The 10,981-nt window shown below is 36.1% G+C and overlaps 1 protein-coding gene across 1 annotated transcript; it reads right to left on the reverse strand.

Annotated features, from left to right (window-relative positions):
• Positions 1-1,760: 1,760 nt before the first annotated feature.
• LOC130728515 (aquaporin NIP2-1-like) lies at positions 1,761-5,353 on the reverse strand. The gene is made up of 5 exons (XM_057580012.1): positions 5,170-5,353; positions 4,758-4,982; positions 3,182-3,376; positions 3,023-3,084; positions 1,761-2,378 (listed from the first exon to the last, which is right to left on the reverse strand). Exons 1-5 carry the CDS (start codon positions 5,308-5,310, stop codon positions 2,120-2,122), a joined length of 882 nt encoding a protein of 293 aa, XP_057435995.1. The 5' UTR covers positions 5,311-5,353; the 3' UTR covers positions 1,761-2,119.
• Between the last annotated feature and the right edge of the window lie 5,628 nt (positions 5,354-10,981).

The following is a 10,981-nucleotide window of genomic DNA, read 5'->3' on the forward strand; positions in this document are numbered from 1 at the left end:
GATTATCATAACCACCATCATCAAACATATGCACGGAGATCAAATTAAAGCGAACATCTGGAGCATGTTTGACTCCTCTAAGCAACAACTACACTCCCATGTTGGTCTGCAAACAAATATCACCAATACCAACCACCTTAGACACATCATCATTACCCATCTTCAACACTCTGAAATCACCATAAGTGTAAGATGTGAAGAAATTCTTCATTGGTGTAACATGCAGTGTAGCACCACTATAAATTATCCACATGATCTCATCTGATAAAAAATTGACTAAATCATGGTCACGGAGAATAATTAAATCATCACAAGTAGCAATAGTAACACGATCATATGATCCTTCTCTCTCTACTTACTCTTGTTGCCTTTGCTCTCTCGTTTACATATAAAACAGTTTTTTCTTGTATCTTGACTTGTACTTACTTCTGTTTTTATCTCTACTTGCACTTATGCTTTTCTCTCTACTCCCTTTTTTGGTTCCTTTTTTCTGACTTCTCCCCCTGTTCTCAGTAACAAGTACCTCGAAATGAGATGAAGTACTATGTGTCTTCCATCTCATCTCCTGATTAATAACACTGCCCTTTACATTTTCAAAAGAGACAACACCATCTGAGGATGAATTAGTAATTGAAACCCGAAAAGTTTTCCAAGAATTTGGTAGAGTATTCAGTAGCCATAGTCTCAACCCTTCGTCATCAAATTTGATGCTCATTCCTGACAATTTATCTCAAAGCCCCTGAAAATCATTCAAGTGATTTGAAATAGAAGTCCCCTCCTTGTACCTCAAATTCATCAAGGAATTCAACAAATACAATTTATTATTTCCTGATTAAGAACCATACAAAGATTCAATCTTCTGCCACAAGGATCTTGCATGTTCCTCACTAGAAATGTGATTGTAAACATTGTCTTCTACAAATTGCCGAATGAAACCACAATCCTGCTGATGATCAAAACCCCATTCCTCATCGGACATGTCTTCCGGCTTCTCTGTAGAAAACACAGGACGATGCAACTTCTTCACAAATAAAAGATCCTTCATCTTGCCCTTCCACAAGTGATAATTAGTGTCATTCAAACAGATCATCCTACTTGTATTTGCCTCCATCATTCAAACAAGTCAAAAGCCCCTTAACCAAAGAGCTCTGATACCACTATGATGGGAAATTCAACACAATTAACAACAACTCTAACTGTGCAATAAGCAACGGATAATCAATTTCCCCAACTTGTTGAATCCGTGAGGAGCAATAACAAATATAGCAGCAACTAAAAATCACAATAAAAGAGACACCAATATTTTTAACGGGGAAAAAATCTTCTCAATGTGAGAAGTAAAACAACCACGGGCACACGCCAGTAATCAAGCTCCACTATGATCAAATAAGGATACAAGAGAGTCTCAAAATGTAGCACAAATCGTGCTCAATAATCAGCCAAAACAACAAGGCAACAAGCATGAAATTGAGAACAAAGTAGAACAGAAAAACGAGCAAAACACTGCTACTGTCCGAGCCATATTTCTCCCTCCACAGACGACTTCTCACCGATCCAACAGTCCAAATTGAAGACCCAGGAGTCACGAACCTCCTGTCCAAATTTTGGACAAATCCGACAGTGAACGAATGCGCTACGACAGATCTACCGAGACTGCTCTGAGTATGTGCGAAAATTGTTTCTCTTATTTCCCTCTCACTTTTGAGCTTCTCTCTTCACAAAATGAGCTAACTTTCTTTTTGCTCAAAACTGACCTCTCTCCACTTGTTAAGTGAGACAAAGTGGACTTATATATTTGAGTCTTTCTCCACATAGGAAAGAAGCCCCAAACCCCAACATTTTGTTCACCACGAGTGACATCTTTACCTCCTTAATCGTTCTAAGCTTCTTTGAAAAAAAATGTTTAAGTACATGTCTTGATTAATAGTCTCTTATCCCACTTTGGGAGTGAATGTGATTAAATGAATTTATATTCATGTCATTTCTTTCGTAACTAGCTTCTCATTTAAGGACAAAAACAATGTTCAAATACGTACACAAGGTTAATCTTGATTCTTGAAAGTTGATATATGATATTGAACTTGAGATCATTACATGGAGGGTGTTTAAAATATTGTATTCACGCCGAGCAATCATGGTTGTTGTTACTAATTTGCTCAATTTCACTAATCTTTTGGCGCAACAAAAATGAGAGGGAAGAAGATTGAGAAATATCAAGAACGGGCTTTCCTTGATCCTGTATCAAACTGTAAGACCATGCCCCTAAAAGTGCCCCAGTAACAGGTCCAAGAATATAGACCCAAATTCCCTTGTAGGATGCACCTGCAATTGCAGGACCTAATGTCCTTGCTGGGTTCATTGATCCACCTGAAATGGGTCTGCATAAATGGACAAGATAATTTTTTTCATTAGGATTGACCAAAAAAGGAAAACTTTTGCCTTAGCAAGATTGATTATGTTAATAATTTTCAAATCATAGGCTAATTTCATGGTTTTTTAACTTAACTTTCAACTAAGTCTTATTCAATAAGTTTTTTTTTCTATGCTGATGTAATATTTTTTTTTGCTAACTAAGGGAGGAGGAATACACTTTTTAAGCAATTCTACGGACTATGTCAAAAGAATGATCGACTTACGAACCATATTTTTAATTATTACATGATGTATCTTATGAGAATGATCTTCTTATGTGAGAATATTGAGAATAAATCATGAGATATAATAATGAAAGGTTAAAAATAAAACTTTAAGTAATGTGATTTTTTTGACATGTTTAAGTGCCCATATAACCATTTATTATCTTTTAATGATCATTCATTATTAAATTTAATGGTCATAAATTATTTCCATCATTCTCATATAAAAATACATTACTCATAAAATACATTACCTAAATAAAGAATCGTGTTTCATATATATTATTTACAATATGATACGTTAAATTCAATTTGCAAAGAAACCCTTTTAATTTGTTAGTGACATTTTTCTTGATAAAGCATTTTTACTCCATATAATTTCTTACCCGGCGACAATGCTTGCTATGCTAACAGAAGAACCTACTGCTACTCCTGCTAGCTCTCCAATCTGCCAAATAACATCATTTTTTTTTTAGAAATGGTTAAAAATTATTGCTTAAGGGGAAATAAATTGGGAAATTTTATCATTGTTGTCAGAATTTTACTGCTTTTGTGTCAATAGAGGAAGCCGTGGCAATGAACACCATGGTGAAGGTAGACACTATTTCCATGATTAGTGCTTGAACATTTGATCCAGAAGGTGAAGTTGTCCCAAGTTGCTTTGCTGGTGCTAACAACACTTGTAGTGTATAGGATGCGGAAATAGCTCCTATGAGTTGAGCTGCAATGTAAAATGGGACCTGCAAGGAAATTGTGAGCTAATTACAAAACTTAGTCCATAAAATTAATTGGTTAACTAGCACAAATTTAAAATCTGTCTTTTTTTCTCGGTTTTTTCCTAAGATATTTCCACAACAATCATCAATGAGACTAATTTTTTCGAGACTCAAAAATCGAACTGCTCATAGATCGAATTAAAACTTGGACTAAATGTTTAAGGGGTCAAGTATCTACCAGCTGTGCTAGATTTTGTTGGTAGTTTATAATTTTTTTTGTTATTTCAATATATAGTACTATTAATTTTAAGAAATATATTTTATATTTCATATCATATAAAAAAATTTAAAATCCTCTCACTTTTTAAGGGTAGGAGAATGTACATAAATATGCTATGCATCATTTTGTACCTGGGAGGCTATGTGGTTCAAATTCTTTTCACATGCAGATATATAATTTGTAGAGAATGTATAGACCATATAAATTGTCCCATTATTTCTTGTCCATGACCATGGACCACTTTAGGTCTACTGTCAGACGTGAAATTGGCCTGTACCTGTTTTTTTCCTTGGCTGAAACCATCTTGACCTGGACTTGACCCAGTACAAATGTGGGTCAGACTCAGATTCATATGAAGTAATATGTGGATCCTACAGTTTAGACGTTTATTTCCACAAAAAAAATATTATAGGGTCAGCAAATGCTATGATGAAATTACTAATAGGCTACTCAAAAATTTACAGAGTTTAGATAATTTTGTGAAGAATTCTGTTTGTAGTGAAACTAAACCCTGTAAGAAGTATGGATATAGGGGAGGTCTCAGTTCGAATGATCATAGTAGTAATTTGATATCAAGATTGGGATCTTGGAGATTGTAAAAGTAAACAAAAATGATTCATAAACATATAATGCATACATTCAATTGACATTATGAATGATAAATATTGAGAAGGTAGAAAATTGTAATATATGATAAAAAAAAAAACATAGAAAGAAAAATTAGATGTTTGTTGTGCTAAGTCACTAGTTGTCTTGAAAGTTTAAGTTGTTGGCCCTATCAATGATTTTATATTTAGATTCTAACACACTCCCTCACAAAAGACTCTTTTAGGTTTGAAGCGTTGATAAATGCACAACCATGTGCTTATATTCCACTTTTTAATTAAAATATGCGAAGGGTAAAGATCAAACTCTAGACTACTAAATCATAAAGGTTCTGATTCAACATCTTCGGTCCACATGGCGAACAATATGAAACTCATCATGTAAGGATCTCATGAAACATTAACCTTAGTAAAGAAAGTTTGTTAGTATTCTTATTGTTTATGCCATTAATCTTCCTTGAGCATGAGTACTCCAAAACGAACATTATGTGGTGGGACTTGGAAGACATGTAAGACAAACCTGTTTCCAAGGAAAATGCCGGACGGTGGCAAAAGCTAAGGAAACAGCTGGATTCATATGTGCCCCAGAGATGTGTCCAATTGAATAAATCATCACCGTCACGATTAATCCTCCTGCAAGTGAAGCTGCAAGTTTTGAGACTTTGTTTTCATCAATGGCATTCATAGCAGCAGAACCACTTGCCACAAATACCAACAGGAAGGTGCCTATTACCTCTGCAAATACCTGTTATTTAGCACAAGAATCAAAATTAATCAAATGCCCGTTTCAAAATTCTTCTATAATTAATTCTAAAGTCAGAATCAATTTGAGAAGAAATTAACTTCTGCGAGTGATTTCTGTATGTAATATTTTCCAATGAAAACAAGACATATATGAATTGTAAAGATTAGAGTTCTCTTGAAGTTATTACCTTTCTGGGAAATCCAGCAGGGTAGTTCTCTGCCAGTTTTGCAAAAGAAAGACAAAATGATTGATTTAGAGTTCTAGGATTTTGCATTCCACTTGTATCAGTGACAAAGCAGCATGATTTTCCAATATCTATCCCCTCCATGGTTGTTTATACCTTTTTAAGGAGCTTAATATATATTTGAGAAATGTGGTCTCCAATGTTTAACCACGAGTGGTATCAAGTGGCCCTTTTATAACGAAAATGTTGTGGGTGGATTGCTGCAGTGTAACTACTACGTTTTGTTTTTTTTTTTGGTACAACTCATAAAGAAAAAAGAAAGAAACCGGGAAACCCCGGGCTAAGGCCTCAAAGAGGTGACGCCCGACGCGTCAGCCAACAGAAGCAAACTCATGAAAGCTTCATCATGAAAAGCGCCATGCTTAGCCAAAAAATCTGCACACGCATTCCCCTCTCTCAAAACATGATGCAGCACCACATGCCAAGATCTCCCAAAAAGCTCTTTAATGTCCCAAATCAGCGAAGCATAAAGATGAGTCGCAACAGGCACAGAATGCACAAGTTGTTAGAATTTTGGGTCACAAATGTAACTTTTAATTGTGTTAGGGCCATTATTTAATTAGCCAAAACTAAAGTGGTCTATTTAATATTGATCTTATGGCTAAGGGCATATGTGTTATGAAAAGGTATTGTGCGGATACCATAAGGCAATATTCTAATTTGATGAGGGGCCAAATTAGAAATATTGAAAACAGAATTGTAACTGATGCAGTTACTTATAGGGTTATGGTCCCCAATTGTAGACATAACAACGTAACAACGTAAAAAGTTTCTCCTCATCCCCATCAGAGGAGAACATCAGGAAACCCTAAGGGTGATCTACAATTGGAAGATCACAACCCCAGATCCTTCAGCGATTCCCATGGCTCATTCAGGTACGCTTCCGCTCTAGATCTTCATCATGTTTTTCGGGTATGGGTTAATCAAGTGTGGTTTAGGATTATGCTCCTATTTTCTATATGGGTAGAAAAGCATGTGGTTAGGAACAAATCCTTATTTATTAGAAACCTACAAGTGGTATCAGAGCCACCCATGCCTGATTCATGTATGATTTTGGTAATTTTGAGATTAGGGTTTCAATTTTAGGTTATTTTTTCATGTCTGCAGTTTCGGTTTTTTATTTTGCCATTGGTCATCACATGTTTGGTTGATGAAGTATTGGGTTTTCGTTTTAATTGTTGAGAAAATTCAGATATGTATGCAATCATAAACTGCATCTTGTTTCGTTTGGCTTATAATAAAACGAAATTGGTAATATTTAAATCGAACTGGTGGGCTTGCTGGCACCACTAGCTATTGCTCGTCTCAGGATATATATATATATATATATATATATATATATATATATATATATATACTTGATTCAGTTTTCTGTCTCTAATATGGATTATTTGATATTCACGTATTACATATGTTGATATGTATACTAGTTTTTTGGTTTATATATATATTTGCAAGTGGTATTATTTTTGTATGTATGAATTCAATTTGTTTTTGAATCCAAAAACTTTGTTTATAAGACCAGTAAGCTTTGGAATATATATTTGCTGGTTTGGATTCAACAACATTAGGTGTATATGAATTTCATGTACAGGTTGAGTTTCAGTGCTTGAGTTTATTAGTGTGTTTTCAAATTTTGGCTATGGTTTGTATTTTTATACAATTGTTTAATATTTTAAATGAGTCAATTAAAATAAGAAAGTCACAAAAGTGACCTCTTTTTATGGAGATTGCTCATAAGAAATATTAAAAGTTTGTGCGTGTGTATGTTTATCCATGTGAGTATTAATGGATCCCAAAGGAAAAGTTAATGCTTGGCCGGATTTCATACACACCTGTGATGATAAACATGTGATAATTTTAAGGGTTTACATGTGAATGATAAATCAATCCAAAGAAGGGTTTGTTATTTGACATGATTTATTATCAATGTTTGATCATTACAACAAGAGTACCACTAGCAATTAGTATTACTGTCAAAAGACATGATATTGATGGTGCACTAGGTATCTTGAGATGAGTTATGCCATTATTTGAACGTATTGATGATTCAATTTTTCTTAATGTGAGTATATTTATAGCATTTGTTTTTGTTCTATTTTCAGCTACTATCGGTTCGATATCTGCTAATCTGAATTCGGTTCCGATCCTTGATGGAACAAATTTTAAGGATTGGAAAGAGAACATGGAAATTGTTCTTGGCTGCATGGATCTTGACCTTGCACTAAGGGTGGAGAAACCCGCTTCTCCTACGGAATCTAGTACCTCTGAACAGAGGAAAGATTATGAGAAGTGGGATCGCTCCAATCGCATGAGTCTTATGATCATTAAGCGCGGCATTCCTGAGGTCTTTAGGGGTACTATCTCGGAAGAGATAAAAGGTGCCAAAGATTTCCTTGCTGAAATCGAAAAGCGCTTTGCAAAAAGCGATAAGGCGGAAACAAGTACTCTTCTTCAGAACTTGATTTCCATGAAATATCAGGGCAAAGGAAATATAAGGGAATACATTATGGGCATGTCAAATATTGCTTCAAAACTTAAGGCGCTAAAGCTTGAGCTGTCGGATGACTTGCTCATTCATTTAGTATTGCTTTCTCTTCCTGCACAATTCAGTCAGTTTAAGATATCTTATAACTGTCAAAAGGAGAAATGGTCTCTTAACGAGCTCATTTCATTTTGTGTGCAAGAAGAGGAAAGGTTGAAGCAAGAAAGGAAAGAAAGTGCTCATTTTGTTAGCACCTCTAAAGACAAGGGCAAAAGAAAGAAAACTGTTGAGCCCAAGAATGAAGCTGCAGATGCTCCAGCACAAAAGAAACAGAAAGAGGATGATACCTGTTACTTTTGCAATGTGTCTGGGCATATGAAAAAGAAATGTACTAAATATCACGCTTGGCGTGCAAGGAAAGGTACATTTTTTGCTTTGGTCTGTTCTGAGGTCAATTTAGCTTCAGTACCTAGAAACACTTGGTGGTTAGACTCTGGTGCAACTACTAACATCAGTGTTTCAATGCAGGGTTGCCTAAGCTACCGGAAGCCAAATGATGTTGAAAGATACATCTATGTTGGAGATGGCAAGACGGTGGAGGTGGAAGCTATAGGGCATTTTAGATTATTATTGTGTACTGGATTTTATTTGGATTTGAAAGACACTTTTGTGGTACCGTCATTTAGACGGAATTTAATTTCAGTTTCTAATTTGGACAAATCAGGTTATTCATGTTCATTTGGAAACAGTAAAGCCGAGTTGTCTTTTAATTCAAATATTGTTGGAACCGGTTCACTTATTGGATATGATAATATGTATTTGCTGAGCACTGTAGCCACCTATAGTGAATCCCTGAATGTGGAATCATGTGGTACTAAGCGTAAAATTGATAATAACGATTCAGGAGCATTATGGCACAAGCGCCTAGGTCACATCTCTAAAAATAGAGTTGAGCGGCTAGTGTCAGATGGAATTTTGGATTCCATTGACTTCACAAACTTTGATGTTTGTGTTGAATGCGTTAAAGGTAAACAGACCAAAACAAAGAAATTTGGTGCATATAGAGCTACAGGCGTCTTGGAATTGATACATACGGATATTTGTGGACCATTTCCAACACCTTCTTGGAATGGTCAACAATATTTTATATCATTCATAGATGATTATTCGAGATATGCATACTTATTTCTTATACATGAAAAGTCTCAATCATTGGATGTGTTCAAATCATTTAAGGCTGAAGTTGAGAACCAACTCAACAAAAGAATTAAGAGCATCAAATCTGACCGTGGTGGTGAATATTACGGTAGATATGATGGTTCAGGTGAACAACGTCCAGGGCCTTTTGCCAAATACCTAGAGGAATGCGGAATCGTCCCACAGTACACCATGCCAGGGTCACCTAGCATGAATGGTGTGGCTGAAAGACGAAACCGGACTCTTAAGGATATGGTAAGGAGTATGATTTGTCATTCTACTTTGCCAGAGTCACTCTGGGGAGAGGCACTAAAGACTGCAGCTTACATTCTAAATAGAGTGCCAACTAAAGCAGCTGCCAAAACACCTTATGAGCTTTGGACTGGGCGAAAGCCTAGTTTGAAACATTTTCATGTATGGGGATGTCCAGCTGAGGCAAGGCCTTATAGGCCAAATGAAAAGAAATTGGAATCCCGAACAGTGAGCAGCTACTTTATTGGTTATTCTGAAAGATCCAGGGGCTATAAATTTTATGATCCCAAATTAAAGACAATTTTTGAGACGGGAACAGCCATGTTCTTTGAGGAAATTGAGTTTGGAGGGGAGAACAAGATTAGGGACTTTGCTTTAGAGGAAGAGTCAGTAACAATTCCAAAACTGATTCATACAGTTGCTTCTGATGAAGCAAGTACGGAACCTCTACAAGACATTGTTGTTGAATCTCCTCCTACTCAAGATGATATGGTGGTTCATGAAGAACAAACTCAAGATCCTCAAGAACAAGTGTTACAAGAACCAATACCTTTGCGGAGATCCACTAGAGAAAAGAGAAATGCTATTCTAGATGATTACATAGTCTTTCTCCAAGAACATGAGGAAAATAATGGTATGATGGAAGCTGATCCAATCAACTTCCAGCAAGCCATGCAGGATTCCAACTCTGAAAAGTGGATTGAAGCAATGAAGGAAGAGTATAAGTCCATGCAAGACAATAAGGTTTGGGAACTTGTCCCATTACCGGAAGGTGTGAAACCCATTGGTTGCAAATGGATATTTAAGACCAAGCGGGATTCTAATGGTAATGTGGAGAGGTATAAGGCTCGTCTTGTGGCTAAGGGTTATACTCAAAAGGAAGGGATTGACTTTAAAGAGACTTTCTCTCCGGTTTCATCGAAAGACTCTTTTAGGACAATCATGGCTCTTGTTGCACATTATGATTTGGAACTCCATCAAATGGATGTCAAGACAGCGTTTCTCAATGGAAACATTGATGAGACAATCTATATGGTGCAACCAGAAAACTTTGTGTCAGGAGACCCAAAGAATACGGTTTGCAAATTGACAAAATCCATTTATGGACTAAAGCAGGCATCTCGTCAGTGGTACCACAAATTTCATGAAATAATTCTCTCATTCGGTTTTGAGGTGAATGTTGTTGAAGATTGTGTGTATCACAAATTCAGTGGGAGCAAATATATTTTCCTGGTTCTGTATGTTGATGACATACTGCTTGCCACTAATGATATAGGCATGTTGCACGAAACCAAGAGATTTCTATCAAGAAAATTTGAAATGAAAGATCTTGGTGACGCTTCCTTTGTATTAGGAATTCAGATACACCGAGACCGATCTCGGGGTATTCTGGGATTGTCACAAAAGAGCTATATCGAAAAGGTACTTAAAAGGTTTGGCATGCAGAATTGTACATCAGGGGATACTCCAGTTGCTAAGGGAGACAAATTTAGTCTCAGTCAATGCCCAAAAGGAAACTTAGAAATTCAGGAAATGCAAAAGATTCCTTATGCATCAGCTGTAGGGAGTCTTATGTATGCCCAAGTTTGTACGCGTCCAGATATAGCGTTCATAGTTGGGATGTTAGGCAGATATTTGAGCAATCCAGGAATGGATCATTGGAAAGCAGCCAAAAGGGTTATGAGGTATTTACAGAGAACAAAAGATTATATGCTCACATATAGGAGGTCAGACCAATTGGAGATCATTGGATATTCTGACTCTGATTTTGCTGGATGCCAAGATAGTAAGAGATCCACTTCAGGCTATATCTACATGTTG

The sequence above is a fragment of the Lotus japonicus genome, chromosome 1 (assembly GCF_012489685.1).
Source record: "Lotus japonicus ecotype B-129 chromosome 1, LjGifu_v1.2".
In the NCBI taxonomy this organism is placed as follows: Eukaryota; Viridiplantae; Streptophyta; class Magnoliopsida; order Fabales; family Fabaceae; genus Lotus; species Lotus japonicus.

Excerpts from the sequence above, each read along its gene's own strand:
- LOC130728515 (XM_057580012.1), bottom strand. The coding sequence starts at position 5,310 with ATGGAGGGGATAGATATTGGAAAATCATGCTGCTTTGTCACTGATACA. Across the intron at positions 4,983-5,169 it reads CTGCTGGATTTCCCAGAAAG|GTATTTGCAGAGGTAATAGG; the intron begins GTAATAACTTCA and ends GCTAAATAACAG. Across the intron at positions 3,377-4,757 it reads GGCATTTTCCTTGGAAACAG|GTCCCATTTTACATTGCAGC; the intron begins GTTTGTCTTACA and ends ATTTCCTTGCAG.